General features: G+C 42.5%; 1 protein-coding gene across 1 annotated transcript in view; it reads right to left on the reverse strand.

The window, feature by feature from the left end:
• LOC126199545 (arylalkylamine N-acetyltransferase-like 2) overlaps positions 1 to 20,984 on the reverse strand; it is a 155,770-nt gene that overhangs the window by 23,245 nt on the left and 111,541 nt on the right. The window contains exon 3 of the mRNA XM_049936466.1: positions 16,893 to 17,168. Within this exon, the coding sequence (XP_049792423.1) occupies positions 16,893 to 17,168 (276 nt within the window). The remainder of the gene's footprint in view (positions 1 to 16,892; positions 17,169 to 20,984) is intronic.

Here is a 20,984-nt window from a genome sequence, read left to right on the forward strand (position 1 = left end):
TATAAAAGTCTCTTTTTTTCTTTTTCATAATTTCCCATTCACCTATCAAAGATTCTGTCTCAGATGCCTACCTTCCACTCATCTCTTACACCGCACCCTCAGTTTCTTGTTGTGTGATGTAATTACCGCACCACTTCCTTAAAATTCATTCCTACTTGGGCTGTTCATAGCCTTTATCTCATTCCTCGCGACTTTAGGTATTTACAAGTCTACGTACAGGCTGAGTCAGGAGGAAAGGTACAGGCCTGGAGGGGTGACAGCATCGGTGATTCTGAACAAAACAGTTCATATCAATATGTGCCTTATCGCGAATGTTTCCGAGATAGAACATGTGTAATAGTCCTTTTTTAAGTTTTTCCTATGTTGTAAAAAATCATTGTTATTGTTTACAACGTACGATAGTAGTGTAGAGAAAGCCGAGATTAATAGTTTGATACCGGGCACTTTTGTTCTATCAGGTCGGGGAACTACTTCAAATTGGCCTACAAAGATTACCTAAGGTACAGTGCATTCGTGTAACGGCAGATTTTCAGTACCTTCGCGCTGTCTTTGCGCAAACTGTAAGTCCTAGAGAAACATGAATAGGTCCTGTTTAAGAAGGAAACTGAATGTCGTTTAATTTTGTTAATTTTTTACTGCGATATATTGTCGCTAGAGGGTGCGGGTTTTGAGTTATTCAAGAAATCGTATGAAAGTGATATTACATGTGCTCTATCTCGGAAACCGTTCGGAACATTGCATTTGCCCATATGAACTTTTGTTTATTTAGAATCACCAAAACTATCACCCCTAATGCATGTATGTTTCCTCCGAACAGTAACTATTATTTGCGATAAGGGATGCAACAGAATCTGCGGTAATTTACCCTAGGTACAGTGAGTTGCACTGTGTGACATTTTGGTTCTAGGAACTAATGAAGAGTTTCTCTAACATAGGGTGGAGGAGAATAGTTTCAGGGACGGAAAAATGTATAAAATAGACTTCAGTAGGAAACAGAAATTTTATTCCTTTTCCTCTTAGGCTAAATTAGTGATACCTGCTCACAATATTGTCGTACATATACAGCTACATGTATTCTCTGCATCCACACGATACGCTGTCTGGTTGAGGGTACTTCTAGTACCATTAACTGTTCCATCATCCCCTACTCCATTCCACATGTCATGTGAGTGGAATAATTGTCAATAGACATCGGGATTAGCTCATATTTCTTGTGTTTCTTCTTGTGGTCATTTTGCGAGACGTTAGTAGGAAAAATACGTTGCCCAAATAATCATGGAAGCGGTTGTCTCGGAACTAAATAGAGATCATCTATGTGAAGCACAATACCTCTCTTGTAGTGTCTGACAATTAGAGTTTTTTGAGCATATCTGTAACACTTTTCCGGCGACTACACGTGCCCATGATCGAACGTGCCACTCTTCGTTAGCAGTCCTTTGCCTCATCTTTTAATCTAACGTGTATGTTTCCCGGACTGGTGAGCAGTACTCCAGAATCAATCAACGAAGTTTCTTGTAAGCTTCTTGCTTTGTGGAGAACTGGTTTCATTAAGATTCTTCCTTTGTGGAGAATTGGTTTCAGTAAGATTCTTCGAGTGATTCTGAGCGTGATATCTGTTTTTCCTACCATTGTTGTATGTGGTCATTCCACTTAAGGCCGCTCTGGACGGTTACTTCTAGACACTTTACAATAGTTACAATGTCCAGAAATATGTCATTAATAGTGTAACGGCCAACTGTGCTTTTTTCGCATATTGATTCACAATCAGTTAGCCTGATTTACTTTCAAGATCGACTGCCACTCCCTGCACGAATTGACGATCCTCTGAAGGTCTCCTTACAAATCGCTACAGACATCTGCCGTTGTGACAAAGCAGGTTGACACCCATCGTCCTGCCTTGAATGCACTTCTTTTTCATGTATAAAATTCTATAAAGATTTTCACCGATTTTCTTTTCAAAATTCCGTATAAAAGTTCCTATATTAACCTCATGTCGTGAAAAGCATTGTTATTCAGATTATTCAGTTTGTTGTCGTAGTTGCATTCAGCTAATTAGTTTCATAAGAAATGATGGCAATCAAAAGTTACTGAGATCATAAAATTTCGTACATCTATAGAAGATAAATCTTATTTGCGAACAGATAAATGTGGTAGAAAAGACCACTCCCAAATTAAAGATCTATTTTTTCTCTTTTCAGTAAAGTATTTACATCGACCTAAACTTAATTAATTTAAAAGATGTAAATGACCCTCCTTTTAATGAGCAAGGGTCTTAATTGAAAGTTACTAACTTTTCAGTAACTAAATTTCAGTACACAAGATGGATCCCATGATAATAAACCTGATATTCCCATTGCAAAGGCATAAATTAGTTCTGCAGACTTTATTTGCTTCTGTTCATAACAAAATAATATATAATCAAAGTACAATGCGAAAATCAGTAGCCAATGAAACATTAATTTTCCTACCTATGGAATTTATAAACTATTATAAATTAAAATAGCTGAAGAATATGCTGGAGTGAATTTTAATAAGGCCGAAGATCGCAACATTTTCAGTTAGTCTGCTCTTAGTCTTCATTTATTCTGATCGGCCTGTTCTCATTCTTCGTCTAGCATAACTTAAGGCTAGTAAGGCTGTATTTTAACCCATCCGCGGAAACGTTTGTATTGCCCCTCCATTCACTAAATTCAGGGTGAGAGAATATATTTTACAGTTATGAGGAACAGACAACAAAATGAGAGTTTTGGTTCAGTGGAATAATATTTGTGATTATAGTAAAAGTTCTGTGACTTTGTTCCTTTTTTCCATAATTGCATGTGATACAAGTTATGATCACTTTTCCTTTGCTGTACGTACTTTTTCTTTCTGAAGAGGCAACTATTAAGCTCAGCGTATATCTGAACTAACTACTTGTGTGTGAACATTATTAGAGTCATCTTGTGGTGTTGCAATTCTTCCTCGTCCTATTATTAGAGTCTGTAAAACAACTGGTCGTCACCAGTAGGATCTTGAGGACGTGGGTGAAGCCCGGTAAACTGACAATTTTGAACTTCAAAACGAAGCTTCTGGCTATTCATTTCATGGATATATCTCACATCAGCATTTCCAGGTGGTGACCCAGCGACACTGCGTAGCTACGGTAGGCTTGTTCCACAACAGGTAGGTTTACTTACGTGACAATCTGCGTAAAATTTTATGGAGCTTTCAACGTTTTCAACAAAATAATGTATGTACACTGTAAACAGTAATAATCCTATCACACTTCTGTGGGTATTCCTCAAATTAACTTAATATCTGCTGATTTTGTTTCCTTAAGAATAACGTGTTGAGTTCTGTTTATAAGGAAGCACTGATACCAGGCACATATCTGGTCCATTATAAAAATGTGTCACAGGACTACCCAAACAAATTAAAAGGTGACCGAATAAGAACAAAGGCAGCTTAGGAGATGCACAGTGCTACCGGTTATACATGCAGCAGCCAGGAGCCATTATTGAAAAAAATAAATGAACGGGAGATGGTTATTACTGCAACAAACGACGACGATCAAATGTGTGGCATATTTTTGGTGACGATGATAGTTATGGCCAACTTCAGGAAAATAATTTTGTGACTGCTTTTGGTTCACTACCATCATTAAAAATTACATGGAAATCTTTTTAAATCTACATTTGAGAAAACAGAAATCAATCATAACATTCGACGGAACCTGACAAAGCTCTTTACTACCGTTGCCTCTGATGACATTAGGGTGATTAGTAATTTACACCGAGTGCCTGCAAAATAACGTAGCGATTGAGGTACTAAATCTCACGTTATAGATGCATTCTTTTCGTCTGAAAGTAATACATAGATTGTGGAAAATATTTGTAGTTTCTCTACAAAATATACCCAATAAACTATGAGGTCAGAAATTATTGCACTGCGTGTGGAGAGTATAAACCATATGATAATTCTGATCTTTCACGTTTTCTCGGTGCGATTAATAGTGTGCTTTCGGCTTTTCTACCGAGTTGATGTTTCCATTTTATGCACAGAATCTGTACTGTCTTCTTCAGGTGCTGCAAGTTTTCCTGATAGGAGTCCAGACAGAGTGTGAACTACGAATATTGTTGGTCTCTCGCGGAGTTCGATTTCCAACGCCCAAAACGCCCTTTGATACTCTTTTGTTTTTCAGAGCTCGCACTGATATTCCGTGAAATGCTAATTCTTTCAATATTTTCCAACTCTTATAGATGTGATGGCGGACAATAATTCAATAAACTGAGTGGCGGATTCCCAACCGTTATTTAATTTGAAACTGACATTATTGTTTATTAGGTATTCTGAAATCTTTATTTCGATACATTCCGTCATTATGCTGTCTCAGAAACTGGTCTCATGGTATTTCATTTTATGATTCTGCTCGATACATTGCTCGGCGACTGATGATTTCCTTGGTTGTTTAGTCAGTTCTCCTCACCGAACAACCACAACACTTACTAAAAGTGTTCTGAAGGAATGGGTTTACAAATCATCAAATTGAACGGACTAGACGACTTAAATGAAGAATACCTAAGAAAGAGGCTAATACTGAGGAAAGGAAGTCAAAGATCGTCATCTACCTAATATTCTGGGTATATCTGATAAGGTCGTCAGACTGCTCCTTAAACATGGCACATAGTGTCTTTCATTCCCTTCAACTAAGATGACAAGTATTGTTTCTAATGTCAAAGCCGACCTATAGCGTCGAAAGGTAGTTGTATATTGCATCGAGGAGAGATGCCAAGAAATGGTTCAAATGGCTGTGAGCACTATGGGACTTAACATCTGAGGTCATCAGTCCCCTAGAACTTAGAACTACTTAAATCTAACTAACCTAAGAACGTCACACACATCCATGCCTGAGGCAGGATTCGAACCTGCGACCGTAGCGATCGCGCGGTTCCGGACTGAAGCTCCTAGAACCGCTCGCCAACCGCGGCCGGCGATGCCAGGAACTTCAGCGACTTACTCGACTGACAGAACCAAGTAAATCAGCTTTCACCGACCACTGCCCCGAATATAATCATGAAATGAAATACGATGAGAGCAGCAATGTGGTGCCAACGCCAAGCTTCTTGGACAGCATAATTAAAGAGTCTATGAAAATAGGAATGTCACAAAATCGTACAAACAGGGATGGCGGTTTCAATTTCGATAACCTTTGGGGTTCGGCTGTCATTTTATTAAAATCTTGGCGCCCATCACATGTAATAGAGTTGAAACAGCCGAGAAAATCCGCGTGTCCCGGAATATCAGTGCGAACTGTGAGAAATAAAAGAGCGTCCAAGGACGTAGTGGGGGTCGGAAATCGAAGAGCGGTATAAATAGAGGCTTGAGACCAACAGTAGTTTACAGTGTGGTTGGGGTCCTGGCACCGAATACACGTAACAACAAAATTCTCAGCATCTGAAGAAGACGGTAGAGATATTGCGCATAAAATGGAAACAACAAATCGTCAAAACAGACGGAAACTCATACACACGGAAACACATACTATTACTCCTGTGATACTTGTAAAACATTTTAAACACAGATAAAAGGTTAGACTAGTCCTTTAGCGCGTTGTGAGATGTCACCGTGATCACATAGAAGGATCATGGCGAAACACGAACGTTACAGAATAAGACAGTAATTGCACAAATACGCAATGGACAAGAAATGAGAGGCAAAATAGTTTCCAACTAACATTGGCTTTAGGAAGTGCCCCTCAAACGACAGACGGGGCACGGGACTAATGGTTGGTGAAGTGGAAAACCACTCATCTGAGATTCGTAAATTTATATAGGGCAGTAACTTGGCAGCACTACAACGTTCATTTCTGTGGATTCTACGTATATAGGTTGAGGTAATATTTGCTGTGCCTACATCATTACAACCTGAGCCTTACACATATACCTCTGTTTTAATACTTCCGTAATAGCTACGTTACCTCATCCATTACCGTAAAATAACCAATGAATTCGCACCAGGTGGCATGAATTGCGTATAATTATTTTCATGGTTAAGATTATCTACAATACCATGTATCAAAAGTGGATACAATTTATTTTAACTACACAGTACCATTTACTCCAGATACTAGCAATTAATTTGGACTGTCTAGCTGAGAATATCGTAATTTGACAACAGTTGAGGGTAATGTTATTTGTTTTAGTCACTGGCGGCCTCCAACTTTTGAGACGCTGTGTCGAGCATAATTATACTGACAAGACGTATATGGTAGACAGATAATACAAATGAAATATCCCGGGCCATGAAGATGAGAAAAATGGTCGAGGACGTAGACTTCATTTCAGCAGGAGTGAAGATGAAAATTTCGATCAACCATTCTAATTTTAATTTTTCGTAGTTAAGTACGTTCCACTATGGTTCCTTCGGAAAGGTCACAGTCGACTCCCTTCTTCATCATTGCTAATCCGTCCTTATAATCATCTTCTAATGATTACGTTTTCCACTGAACGTTAAAAGACATTTTACTTCCCTTTTCCCATATACTGGCTCCATTGGCTAATCAGTTTGGTAGACTAGAAAAATCTCATACATAGTGAAATTTATCTTCTGTTATTACGTTTCATTCTTTTCTGTATTATGAATTAGAGCTATGCAATCATCTGTGAAATCTGCATTACGACTACAGATGTGAAAAAACAAAAACAACTTCTCAATAGCACTACGATTATTTTTCGCTTTTAAAAGTCACTTATGAAGTACAATGATGAACCAAGGCCTAATGATTGTGGCCCACCGTGGGACTGAACTGAACTCCCCCCCCCCCCCCCCCTGGCGGTAAGACTGTATGTAAGAGGAGCTGAGACGCACAGTGAAAGTCTCCAACACTGAAACAGTTTTACACAACTAGAAATTTAGCGCGAACTGCAGTGCGAGATACGTTTAATAGTTTCCACAAAGAAACTTTATTTCGAAATCTGGCAGAAAATCAAAACAGATTGTAGTGGTTTGTGAGATACACAAGCGTCAAGATACAATCATTACTTTATCTTCGTGATAGCGATGGCAATGTTACTGATGATAGTACCACTACAGGAAAGTTACAGAACACGATTTTGAGAAACTTTTTCACGAAAGGAGACAAAGTACATTTTCCAGAATTCGAATCAAGAACAGTTGCCAACATGAGTAACTTAGATGCAGAAATACTCACTGTAGCGAAACAGCTTGCATCACTTAATAAAGGCCAGGCGTACGGTCCAGACTGTATACTAGCTAGGTTGCTTTCCGAGTATGCTGATGCAATAGCTCCATACTTAGCAATCATTTACAGCTGTTCGCTCTACGAAGGATCCGTTCCTAAAGACTGTAAAACTGCACGGGTTATACAACACTGAGCTTCTATCGTTATCGATTACAGTAATCTGATAAATTACAGATCCATGTCACTGACGTCGATTCGCAGTAGAAATTCAAGACAAATACTGTGTCCGAACTTTGTAAATCACCTCGAGAAAGACGATCCGTTGACACCAAGTCAGCAAGGTTTCAGAAAATATCGTTGTTGTGAAACACAACTAGGACTTTATTCTAACGAAGTAATGAGCCACATCGATAGAGGATCTCACACTGATCCATGTTTCTAGATTTCGAAAAGGCTTTTGATGTCGATCCTCACAAGCGGTTTGTAATCAAAATGCCTGCGTACGCACTATCGTCTCAGTTGTGCGACTGGATTCGTGATTTCCTGTGGCAAAGGTCAAAGGTCGTAATAACTGAGGGGAAGTTATGAACTAAAATAGAAGTAATATCTGGTGTTCCCCGAAGAATTGTTACAGGCCTTCTGTTCTTCCGAATCTGTATAAACGTTATAGAAGACAATCTAAGTGACCCTCTTAGATTGTTCATAGACGATATTACGGTCTTGTATATTCATCAGATGATCGAAATCAGTTGTAAAACGATTTATAAACGACATCCTTTGTGTGCTAAAAGTGGCAACTGACTCAAACTAATGAAGCGTGTGAGGTCGTCCACATGAGTACTAAAAAGACTCCGTTACATTTTAGGTTACGCCATAGATCACACAACTCTATAGCCTGTCAGTTTAATTAAATATCTGAGAATTGTAATTACGGACAACGTAAACTGGAATGATCACATACATGGTGTTATGTGGAAGGCACACTAAAGTCTGTGTTTTATTGGCAGATCATTTAGAAGATGAAACAGGTCTACTAAGGAAACTCCCTACACTATACTTGTACACTTTCTACGATTACAGTATTTCTGGGAAATATAGGATCCTTACCAGGTAGGACTGAAGGAGAACACAGGAAAATTTCAAAGAAGTGCAGCCGTTTTGTATTACAGCGAAGTAGGAGAGAGAGAGAGAGTTACGGTTACGATACGCGACATGAGGAGGCAATCATTACTTGCCCTCCACTGCTAGTGGTGCCACCTGCCGTTTGTGAGTGGCTACTGCAAGTTCACTTTGAATATAGGCGGTAGTCCAATTAATGTGAATGGACCGTGTATATCGTGTCTGAATAAAGCAAGATATTTCACATGATTTATTTTTCATGAAAGTAAATGCAGCGAGTTGACGATTAAATCTCGAGATTTGAGCCAATAGAGTAGTGTACGACAGTGATACAGCGGCATAATTTTTTTTAATTTACATGTCCTGTAGGTGATCGCTAAACGAACGAACTATCGTATTTTTTCTTCTGCTTTATTTTTCTTAACAGTAGCAGTGGAGGGTACATGAAACGTATCAAGGGAAGGCTGGGGGAAAGGGCGGTGACACCTGTAAAGAATGTAGACGTTGTAGGAATGGGAGAGATTTATGCTGACGACCTAAAGGACATGTCCATTGGCTTTCGGGCCAAGGATGGAAGCATTTACGGAACAGCTAAGTTGGTAACTTTGCGTATCGCCGTGGTTAAAGTGAATCGTGCATGGCAAAATGGCTCTAACTCAACTGGGGCGCACCACGCTCCTTGGATAACGCAAGTGAACGACGGCTGCGGTAATGTGCAAGGACGACCAGATGTACAACTGTTGAGCAACTGACTGCCAAGATGAACGAAGGGGCTAGTAACAGTGTCTCCTCAAGGACCGTTAAGCGAACGTTGCTGCGCTGGTCCTCCTTAGGAGGCACCTGGTTCAGGCACCTATGGCGGGGAAAGTTGGAATTTTCACGCCAGTACCGCAATTGGACGTCCGCTGAGTGGCACATTTTGTGCTGTGTCGGACACAAGTTTGGATCTGTCCTTAGGGACCATGTCCGATCCTACATGCAGTTTGTTTCTCCTCGGCACATACTATCTATCAGCAGGATACTACAACGCGCCACACAGCTCGCAGTGCACGTGCATGGTTCGAAGAGTGCCAGAATGAGCTTATCGAACTACCTAGTTCACCAAACTCCTCGGATTGAAACCCTGTCAAGAATCTGCTGGACCATCTCAATCGGGCTGCTCGCACCATCGATCCTCAACCGAGTACAGCTGGCCACAGCCTTGGAGTCACCATGGCTTCCAGGACCTCACTGACTCCCTCTCTACACGTGTCGCTTCAGTCCACGCTGCAAAAGTGGTTATTCAGTCTTTTGACAGGTGGTCACATTAATATGACTGAACAATGTAGTGTAAGTAATGGGTACACAGTTTAACTGTGGATGAAGACAAGACAAAAAAACAAGAGAATGTAACCCAACAATATCTTATTACGAGATTACTGTCAAACGTACTGAGATTCTCAGACGTTTAATATTAAGAAGCGATAGTACTAAAAAGCAACTAGAGCAAACAAGTAAAATGATAGAAAAGTTGAATAACAGCTTAGATTTGTTAGACTGTTTGTATCCGCAAAGGAAACGTTAAAAAGTGCGCAGGTGCCTCAAATCAGAGGCAACTAATCCAGTGTTTGGAGTTCTTATCAAGAAGTTATCACACAGACCCGCTATTGAGATCATAGCATATCGCTGCAAACTGTATAAAAGTGCAAACAGTTGCCTGGGGATGAGTAAGATAAGATACATTAATCCGCAAACGAAGTCATAGACAATAATACAAGAAAATCAGTAACTTGATATAGAATTGTCGTGTCGTGGTTCTCTACACAGTTTAGAGATACTTCTGAAAAAGGTAACGCAGTGCCACTCCCGTATCCAGTGTTGCCTTTGGGTGCATCACTGTCCGGGCGCCTCTCTCCTCTACACCGCCAGGGGAATCCCCAATAATGGTCCCCATTCGGAAAGTAACTGATGCTCCAGCCAAGCCTGCACTGTCCGTATGTGTACTTGTGTAGCTGCCAAGAATCCCATTTCCTTTCAAAGGGCGTGACGTATCCGTACGACGCTGCACAGCCGGGCGAACAATATGTCTCCTCGGGCGGGGCAACTGGGCAGCAGCATGGTGTAAAATGCGCGTGTAGGTCGCTGGATCCTGACCTGCACGTGTGGTAACATCACCAGATGGTAAACCACAGTCTAGACTGACTACAATCATCCTCCATTTCGTTTGCTACACGTGCTGTTAGATAAACCTTTTTTACACGGCATGAGACGATATTTGGACTAACAACCATCACTCAAATGCACTTTCTGAACCAAAAACCCGTTGTTTAATTTTTCCATATAATGGGTGTAGCGGTATAAGTGCAGATATTTCTAGTGATAACTCAGAACAATGTACTGAACGACATTACATTTACTTCATTGTAGACCGGTACTAATATTTATTATTAGTGTTTTCCGGTTGATAATACCCCCCAAGTATGCATGGCACAAGCAAGCCGCGCGGGGTAGCCGCGAGGTCTTGGGCGCCTTGACACGGTTTGCATGGCTCCTCCCGTCAGAGGTTCGAGTCCTCCCTCGAGCATGGGTGCGTCTGATTTTCTTAGCATAGGTTAGTATAAGTTAGATTAAGCAGTGTGTAAGGCTAGGGACCGATGACCTCAGCAGTTTGGCCCAATAGGAACTTACCACAATTTTTTCAAATTTCCACCCAGACAGTAGTTCATGTATCGAAGCATACTGGGGGCGAACCACACAATACCCCTGGGTTCGGTGTGGGGCGGGCCTTTTTTGGGGTTGTGAACAACTGAGGGCTACGACGCGACGTTTCTAGGTCCCCTGTACAATACACACAACTGTAAAATATTCTCGAGAAGAATGTGTTTGAAGTATTGCGTGAGTCCTTAATATGCTAATGCAACGTCATTTTTCCAACTGCCCCCTTCGCTCTATAGTAGAGTCTTCAAGTATCATGTGGGTAACCAGCGTCCGATTTCTGGCTACGGCAAAATTTTTAATTTAGTTGCATGTTCCATGAGCAGTTCTGTGAAACTTAAAATGGGCAGGGATGAGGAAAACTGTTATTTGTAATATTTTTTAGTTTAAACAACTGTTACTAACATCTTTATAAGATACTGATGATAACTGGATTTTGTGTTCGATACGTAATCAGAAATTAAAAGACAAGCATTTAACATAAAATGGCAAATATGCATGTGTTAAATTCGCACATATTTGATGAATTTTGTATTTCAGTTATTGGAACCGAACGAAAAGAAGACGAAAAGTGTAATGACCGACACGAGACCCATAAGTGATTACATGTCATTGTCCATGTTTATGTATTTTATGCTTCACGTAAATGCTAGTAGGACGTGCACTTCTGCTTAAAAACTCGTATCGGCCTGGCATATAACCCAAGATTCCTATTTTTTAGGCGACCATACTACTATAGAGTCACGCTATCTGACGAGAAATAGCTACCTTACTCTAGGACATTAAAAACTGTCGGAAAACTGCGAAATCGTTTTTCTCGAGATTTTTTCATAAATGCATGGAACTGCTTTCGATAACTGATATTTCAGTTCTGAACTTCAAGCACCATAAGGATAAAACTTGGCTATTTGCGAGTAGGACTCGTGCTCCGGAGGTTCCGTCCACAAACTTAATTGTGTATGAAGACAGCTTATTCGTCACGGGAGTCGAGAATATCAACGACTTCTGTCTGTTATCGACATCGATATTTGCAAGAAATCGGTTCTGAGAATTCCAAGACTTTGCAGAATAAAAAAGTTTGACGTTTGGAGTTAGATATTTCTTTCGTGTGATGTAATACAGATTATCAGTTTTCGGATTTATTTCCTTTATCTGTACTATGAAGCGTTCTTTCTTCCAAATTTTATGGTTCCACATCAGGCGAACGTTCCCTATATGTTTAATGAGTGAATTTGCGCGTATCAAAATATGTGACATAAATAGCCGTATCTTTTGACTTCATTGACTTACAAGCTGAAGATTTTGCAACGCCAAGGAGTAATAGACCCTAGTACGCGAATCATACACCGACGGGAAAAAAATCTCAACAATAAGAAGGAGTTGTGCGACATAAACGAAAGTCCGTAGGCGTGTTTCCACATCTGATAGATGATGTCCGTTAAAATTTCCTCCAGTCGCGTAAGAGTGGCGCTAGTAGCACCGCTAAGAGGATGCAAACCAGGTTTTCTTTAAATGCACACTCTAACGGTCGTGAGCGTTAGCTGCCTTTGAGATTTGACGTGGTGAGTTGGTGTTAGTCAAGAATGTCTTTAAGGCGACAACGACGGCATTACCGACAACTCACTGGGTTTGAACGACGTAGTGTAATAGGACTACAAGCACCTGGTTGTTCATTCTGAATTATTGCAGAAAGACGTGTCAGGAATGTAGCCACTGTACACCTTTGCTGACAGCGGATGTCACGAGAATGTACGATCGCAAGAAGACCGGGTTCTGGGCGGCCATGAGGCACTACCGAGAGTGAAGGCCATCGTGTTCAGCGTATGGTTCTGGTGCATCGTACAGCATCTGCGGCAGCTTTTTGATCTGCAGTTGGCACTGCAGTGACGCAACGAACTGTTAAAAATTGGTTACTTCAAGGAGAGCTCCGAGCCAGACGCCCTGTACCGTACATTCCACTGACCACAAACCACCACCGCTGCCCAAGCAAGAACTCATTGGAGGGCCTTGGTAGAGGTCTGTGGTGTTTTCTGATGAAAGCTGGTTCTGCCTCGGTGCCAGTGACCGCCCTGTGTTGGTTAGAAGGAGGCCAACTGAAGGCTTGCACCCAACCTCTGGTTATCCCACGTAGCCTGACCACAAATTTGTTAGTCAATTCAGTGATTCTATCAGTTGTGCTGCCAGTCGTGAACAGCTTTCCAGTAGTGTTTCCCAACAGGATAATGGTCGCCCACATACCAGCTGCTCGAATCCGACATGGTCTACCGACCGTGTACATGTTGCAGTGGCCTGCTCGATCATCACATCTGGCTCCAATCGAGCACATGCAGGACATCATCGGACCACAACTCGAGTGTCATCCAGAACCAGCATTAAACATCCCAGTGTTGGCCGACCAAGTGCCCACAGGCGTGGAACTCCATCTGACAAACTCACTGTCACTGTTAAAGTTTGCTCCCGGGAAATTTCATGATTCAAGGTTAATGAGAAATACACTATACGTTTTGATGAGAGACGCTGTGGCTATAAAAATTTGGTATAACTGGACGTTACTTTTGATTGCACTGATTTAGAAGCTTCAATATTTTGCGCAGCCAAGTGACGTAGACCTTAGTACGTGACATAAATTTCGATTTCTTTCATCTACCCATTCCAGAGAAAAGGGATTTTAGAAGTTAGACAGACAGTGAGAGACAGATAGAGCCGACGCTGAAGGGCCAAAGATTCTATTGTAGGCATGCGGATTAAAATACGGAGATATGTAAACAGGCAGAATACGGCGCTGCCGACGGCAACGCCTTTATAAGACAACAAGTGTCTGGCGCAGTTGTTAGATAGGTTACTGCTGCTACAATGTCGGGTTATCAACATTAAAATGAGATCGAACGCGATGTTATAGTCGTCGCGCGACCGATGGTACACAGCATCTCCGAGGTAGCGATGAAGAGGGGATTTTTCCGTGAGACCATTTCACGAGTGACCGCGAATATCTTGAAACCGGTAAAACAACAGATCTCCGACATCGCTGCGGCCGAAGAAAGATCCTGCAACGACTGAAGAGAATCGTTCAACCTCACGCAAGTGGAATCCTTCCGCAAATTGCTGTAGATTTTAATGTTGGGCCATCAACAAGTGTCAGCGTGCGAACCATTTAACGAAACATCATAGAAATTGGCTTTCGGAGCCGAAGGCCCACTCGTTTACCCTTGACGACTGCACGACACAAAGCTTTACGCTTCGCGTAGGCCAGTCAACACAAACACTGGACTGTTGATGACTGGGAAAAAAAATGGTTCAAATTGGCTCTGAGCACTATGGGACTCAACTGCTGTGGTCATCAGTCCCCTAGAGCTTAGAACTACTTAAACCTAACTAACCTAAGGACATCACACACATCCATGCCCGAGGCAGGATTCGAACCTGCGACCGTAGCAGTCGCACGGTTCCGGACTGCGCGCCTAGAACAGCGAGACCACCGCGGCCGGCGACTGGAAAAATGATACCTAGCTGGATGAGTCTAAGTTTAAATTGTTTCGAGCGGACGTCATCAATCCGTGGACCTTGTATGTCAGCAGGGGGACTGTTCAAGTTGGTGGAGGCTCTGGAATGGTCTGCGGCTTGTGCAGTTGGTGCAAAGTGGGACCCCCGATACGTCTAAATACGACCGTGACAGGTAATACGCACACTATGTGATCAACAGTATACGGACACCCCCAAAACACACGGCCGGCCGGTGGTGGCCGAGCGGTTCTAGGCGCTTCAGTCTGGAACCGGGCGACCGCTACGGTCACAGGTTCGAATCCTGCCTCGGGCATGGATGTGTGTGATGTCCTTAGGTTAGTTAGGTTTAAGTAGTTCTAAGTTCTAGGAGACTGATGACCTGAGATGTTAAGTCCCATAGTGCTCAAGAGCCATTTGAACCAGCCAAAACACACGTTTTTCATATTAGGTGCATTGTGCTGCCACCTACTGCCAGATAATCCATATCAGCGACCTCAGGAGTCATTAGACATCGTTTTGCAGTAGAATGGGGCGCCCTGGGGAACTCACGGACTTCGAACGTGGTCAGGTGATTGTGTGTCACTAGTGTCATGTCTGTACGAGAGATTTCCATACTCCTAAACATCCATAGGGCCACTGTTTCCGATGTGATTGTAAAGTGGAAAAGTGAACAGACACGTACAGCACAAAAACGTACAGGCCCACCTATGCTGTTGACTGACAGAGACCGCTGAGAGTTGAAGAGGGTCGTATTGTGTAATATACGCAGACATTTATCCAGACCATCACACAGAAATTCCAAACAGCATCAGGATCCACTGCAATTACTATGACATTTAGGCGGCAGGGTGAGAAAACTTGGATTTCATGGTCGAGTGGCTGCTCATAAGCCACACATCATGCCGGTAAATGTCAAATGACGCTTTGCTTGGTGTAAGGACCGTAAACACTGGACGATTGAACAGTGAAAAAACTTTGTGCGGAGTGACGAATCATGGAATATAGTGTGGCGATCCGAAGGCAGGATGTGGGTATGGCGAATGCCCGGTGAATTCCATCTGCCCGCGTGTGTAGTGCCAACACTAAAATTCGGAGGCGGTGGTGTTATGGTGTGGTCGTGTTTTTCATGGGGGTGAGCTTGCACCCCTTGTTGTTTTTCGTGGCACTATTACAGCACAGGCCTACATTGATGTTTTAAGAACCTTCTTCTCACTTCCCACTGTTGAAGAGCAATTCGGGGATGACGACTGCATCTTTCAACACGATCGCACACCTGTTCGTAATATACGGCCTGTGGCGGAGTGGTTACACTACAGGAACTTTCCTGTAATGCACCGGCCTGCACAGAGTCCTGATCTGAATCCTATGGAGCACCTTCGGGATGTTTTGCAACACCAACTTCGTGCCTGGCCTCACCGACCGACATCGATACCTATCCTCAGTGTAATGCTCCGTGAAGACTGGGCCTGCCATTCCCAAGAAAACTTCCACGACCTGATTAAAAGAATGCCTGCGAGAGTGTAAGCTGTCATCAAGGGCGGGCCAACACCATACTAAATTCCAGCTTTACCGATACAGGGCTCCACGAACTTGTAACTCATTTTCAGCCAGGTATCTGGATACTTTTGATCACAAAGTGTACGTAACCATCTTGTCTGATCACCTGCATCCATTCACGACCATTGTGGATTCCGACGGACTTGGTTAAATCCAGTAAGACAATGCGACAACCCACACGTTCAGAATTGCGACACAGTGGCTCCAGGAACGCTATTCTGAGTTTTGCGATGGCAACCAAACTCCCCAGACATAAACATTATTGAGCATATCTAGTATGCCTTGCAACTTGCTTTTCAGAAGATTTTTCCACCCCCTCGTGCTCTTAAGGATTTACGGACAGTCCTGCAGGATTCATGGTGTCAGTTCCCTCTAGCAATACTTCAGACATTAGTTGGGGCCATACCACGTTGTGTTGCCGCACTTCTGCGTGTTCGCGGGGGGCCTGCAGGGTATTAGGCAGGTGTACCATTAACCTACTCCCAACATAGGCACGCTGTACGTGCCGAGCATAGTCCATACTCTCACTTACAGTGGTGGGATCCAGTCTTTGGCTCTTCAGTCTATAAGAGATTCGTTTTTGACGATGGAGGTGTGGAAGTCTATTGCCGTGCAATCAGCTTGTTCGTTCGGTAACCATCCCCGGGTGCACTTTCGTTCACTTCTCATCGGGCAGGTTGAAATCCGGTGTTTTCGACGGACGCCACGTGCCATACTATTCCGCGCTCATACAGAGCGTTTCTTGTGAACCCACTGTCCTCGCCACACGAGACATGAAAAACTAGGTTCACCTGAAGCTTACACGTACTCGAGAGTTAGTGGCCAGTGCGGCTGTGCTGACCTTTGCGATGCCGCGCCCGCGTGCGGCAGGGTCCGTGGCGAGTTTCTCGACCTCCCAGGAGCGCGACGCCCCCAGCACTTCCGGCAGCCTGGAGACCTGCACGAGGTGCGCCCAGAAGCGCAGGAGCGTCGCGGCGCGCTCGTCTCCACAGTCGTTGGCCTTCTGCAGCAGCTTCTGTTGGGAGTCCTTCGTCACCTCCCCGCCAAGGCAGACGCCCAGCAGGCGGTCGGCTCCGTCCACGGCCAGCAGCGCCTTGCCGGCCGACAAGTCCCCCACCTGTAAAGGGTTCAGAAGCTCCTAGAGCAAAATGTTAATCGGTACTCTTAAATGAGACCATTCGTCGCTTTGCAGCCCGGCAGACGGAGCGTAACTAGGGGGCATGGAAATTTCGCGAAAACGATAAAGCGAAAACTAAAATCGAATTACTTTTGAATACATTATGGGAAAGGCAGTGGTCAACATCTTACAAATATTTACTATTAAAAACAGTCTTGGTCACGATTTATTTATCAATGTGACCGGTTTCGATCACTACTGTGGTCATCTTCAGATCTACAAGTTGTATACAAAGCTTTAATTAGAGGGCTACATCCATTAAAGAAAATACATAAAGTTATAAAGCTATAAAACGATGAATTACCATTGAGCAGGAACCTCTTTCTGTTGGAGAATCACTACTGGAGAAACCAGTGCACGTCTTACTATATATAATGGAGGCTCCACCCACTTCTGACTGCATGATGTCATTACTAATCAATGAGTTATAAGTCGAATTACAATTTAAAATTTCTTACTTAAAAGAACATTGTCAAGAATTAAAAATTCCAATTTCGCAACAACTTCGTTAGAAGGAAGCCTGCTGCCACATCTTTGCACTGGCGGTTGTCTTCACGATGGCGTCCAACTTTACAACAACTTCAGTGGAAAGAAGCCTGCTGCCTCATCTTTGCAACGGCGTCCAACTTCACCATGGCAAGCAGTGGTTCCCAAAGGTTCACTAACAGGCCTTGATAGGGCAACCCATGTACTGCCCAACAGAAGTTCATTTTATCTACATATTTAAATATTTTTAACGCTTCCTTATTGACATTGCTGTTTAATAAGCTAAGTTTACTGTGAATTTATTTTTAATTCTTGACAATGTTCTTTTATGTAAAAAATTTTAAATTGAAATTCGACTTATAACACATACAGTCAGAAGTGGGTGGAGCCTCCATTATATATAGTAAGACGTGCACTGGTTTCTCCAGTAGTGAACCTCCAACAGAAAGAGGTTCCCACTCAATGGTAATTCATCGTTTTATAGCTTTATAACTTTATGTATTTTCTTTAATGGATGTAGCCCTCTAATTAAAGCTTTGTATACAACTTGTAGGTCTGAAGATGGCCACAGTAGTGGTCGAAACCGGTCACCTTGATAAATAAATCGTGATCAAGACTGTTTTTAATAGTAAATATTTTTAAAATGCCGAAATCCGTGGTTTTTCTGCAATTACGCGGAATTTGACATATTTCCCGTTCCCGTGTTAAAAGATTATAAATCTGAATTCTGATTTTGACCTCTTTTCGTCAACTCTAAAACTACCGAATAATCTTAAATGGACAGTTGGTTTTCCGAGTAAAGAACTGAGGATATACACTGAAGCTCCAGAGAATCTGATATGGGCATGCGAATTCATGTCAACAGGCAGAATAGGGCATTCCGGTCGGCAATGTGTATATAAGACAATAAGTGCCTGGCGCATTGCTAGATCGGTTACTGCTGCTAGAATGGCAGGTTATCAAGATTTAAGTGAGTTGGAACGTGGTGTTGTAGTCGGCGCACGAGGGATGGGACATAGCATCTCCGAGGTAGGGATGAAGTGGGGATTTCCCATTACGACCAGTTCACGAGTGTGCCGTGAATATAAGGAATCCGGTAAAACATCAAATCTCCAACATGGTAGGGGCCGGAAATGGACCATGCAAGAACGGGACCACCGACGACTGGTGAGAATCGTTCAGCGTGACAGAAGTGCAACCCTTCCGCAAATAGGGCACACAGCCACGTATTACGTCTATGTTTACAACTCCGTGTTACTGATTCACCCAAAAGATGGTAATAAACTCTGTTCATGCTATCGTGGCAAAGAATGCCTTTTGTGCAAAAACGGCGGGCCTCAACCATGTAAGGTATTCTAAAGCGATACAGATCCCTTCATAACGTTATGGAAAAGCAAGCTGCCGTGCCAGCAGAATATGTGGAGACTATCAAATGTGTGTTGTAGTGATGGAGACAGTTTTCCTTCCGTGTTCCTACCCCGCACGGCTGCTTCCACACTACGATGAGGTATTGATGGATCGGTAGCATAATGTCGGGAGAGAACTTCGAAATCAAGGCAATGATTTCTTCTGAAAAACATTCAGCACTTTATTGTCGTAAAATTAATTTCACTTTAGTTGATTATATTTAACGGAATTTTGTATTTTAATAGTTTAAGGAAATCTGATCGATGATGTCAATGAACAGAAAGTAAATGACAGGAGTCGTTTCATTTTCAACATGACACGGAAAAACAATGAACTAAAACAAAAGAAATATCACAAGTTTCTTAAATAATAAGCCACTCACACCTAATCCCGAAATCGGCAAAAAATACCTCTAAAGCTGGCATAAAATAACACCAAAATTAGGTTAAATATCATCGATATAGGCGTAAAATAATACCGACATTGTCCATAAAATAAAACGGTTTACTCCTATCCGTAAGTACGAGGGTGTGCTGCAAAGTAATGCATCCGAATTTTTATGTGAATATCCTTAAAGCTTGTTAGATAAAACAAACGTTAATAACATTCTATATCTTTATTCTTCATGTCCATACATTTCCACTCGTCTGCCCCTAGGGAGCTCCGAGTTGTAGTGCGTAACATGACGGTGTGTAACGTAAACTATGTTGGTTCGTAAGAAATGGCATGCTATAATCAGCCATCGTATTCGAAGAGTCCGTTCACCCAGGGAAGACCCTCTCCCTTAGTATGACAACGCCAGACCACACAGAAACGGTGAGACATCTTCAACAGTCGCCGATCATGCTCCATGCTGTTCCGACTGCCCCCTTCCGATTTTCATCTCTTTCCAAAACTTAAAGAACACCTTCGAGTGCTCCACTTTGATAATGATGGAGTGTTGGAAGCAGAGCTCCGTCAACGAAGTCAAACGTCCTTCAGTGGTTGTATCACGAACTGGTCCCTCATTGGGAGAAATGTGATCGTTTCCAAGATGTCTATGTTGAGAAATAAATATGCAGATATGAAGAATAAAGATGAAGAATGTTAATAACGTTTGTTTTATTTAAAAAATTTTAAGAGTTTCCACATAAAGAATTCGGAGGCACTAGTTTTCAACACTCCCTCGTATAAATGGCGCCATTTGGTCGTGCGATCCTTCACTGCTGATGTAGTTCATGACAGTGGCGTGTACGTGCCAGACTGTTTTGTGGAATGAATCAAATTAGATGGGTAAACGTAGAGACATAGTTGCCGAAATAATCTATCATTTTTGACTGCGCACATGATCACACGGCAAACGAATTTGCTCTGTTTGTTGGATATCAGTACGGACTCTCCAACGTGCCTACAAAGAACCACGTACCACATGTAGCCATGTATCATGGTGTTAGAAACGTGATCGTAAAATTTCCAGACCAGCAGCGAATGTAGACGACAGTAACGCCTGCCTAATGACAATCGGTTAGAAACCCAACAGGTGCTGCAGCAGTCTGTGAATGCAGACTCACGTCAACTAGTTTCCGAGGGAACGTACAGAATGGAAATACGTGATAATGTCATTCGAGATCTGGTAGCTTGCAAAAGTCTACTGCTCACAATGTTACATAACGCTGCACATCTTCAGTGAACGATATAACACAAAAATGAACAGCAGTTGTTTGGAGATGTGAGGTGTGGTCCCATTAGCTGGGATTTAACATCTTTCCAAATCATACAGGACGTCGAGTGCACCAACGACCCAATGAGGAGCTGAACTCACACTGTGTGAATGGTGAAGGTGATTCTGTAATATTTTGGGCTTTCTTCCATACCATATTTGTT

This window comes from Schistocerca nitens, chromosome 8 (assembly GCF_023898315.1).
Source record: "Schistocerca nitens isolate TAMUIC-IGC-003100 chromosome 8, iqSchNite1.1, whole genome shotgun sequence".
NCBI classification, from domain to species: Eukaryota; Metazoa; Arthropoda; class Insecta; order Orthoptera; family Acrididae; genus Schistocerca; species Schistocerca nitens.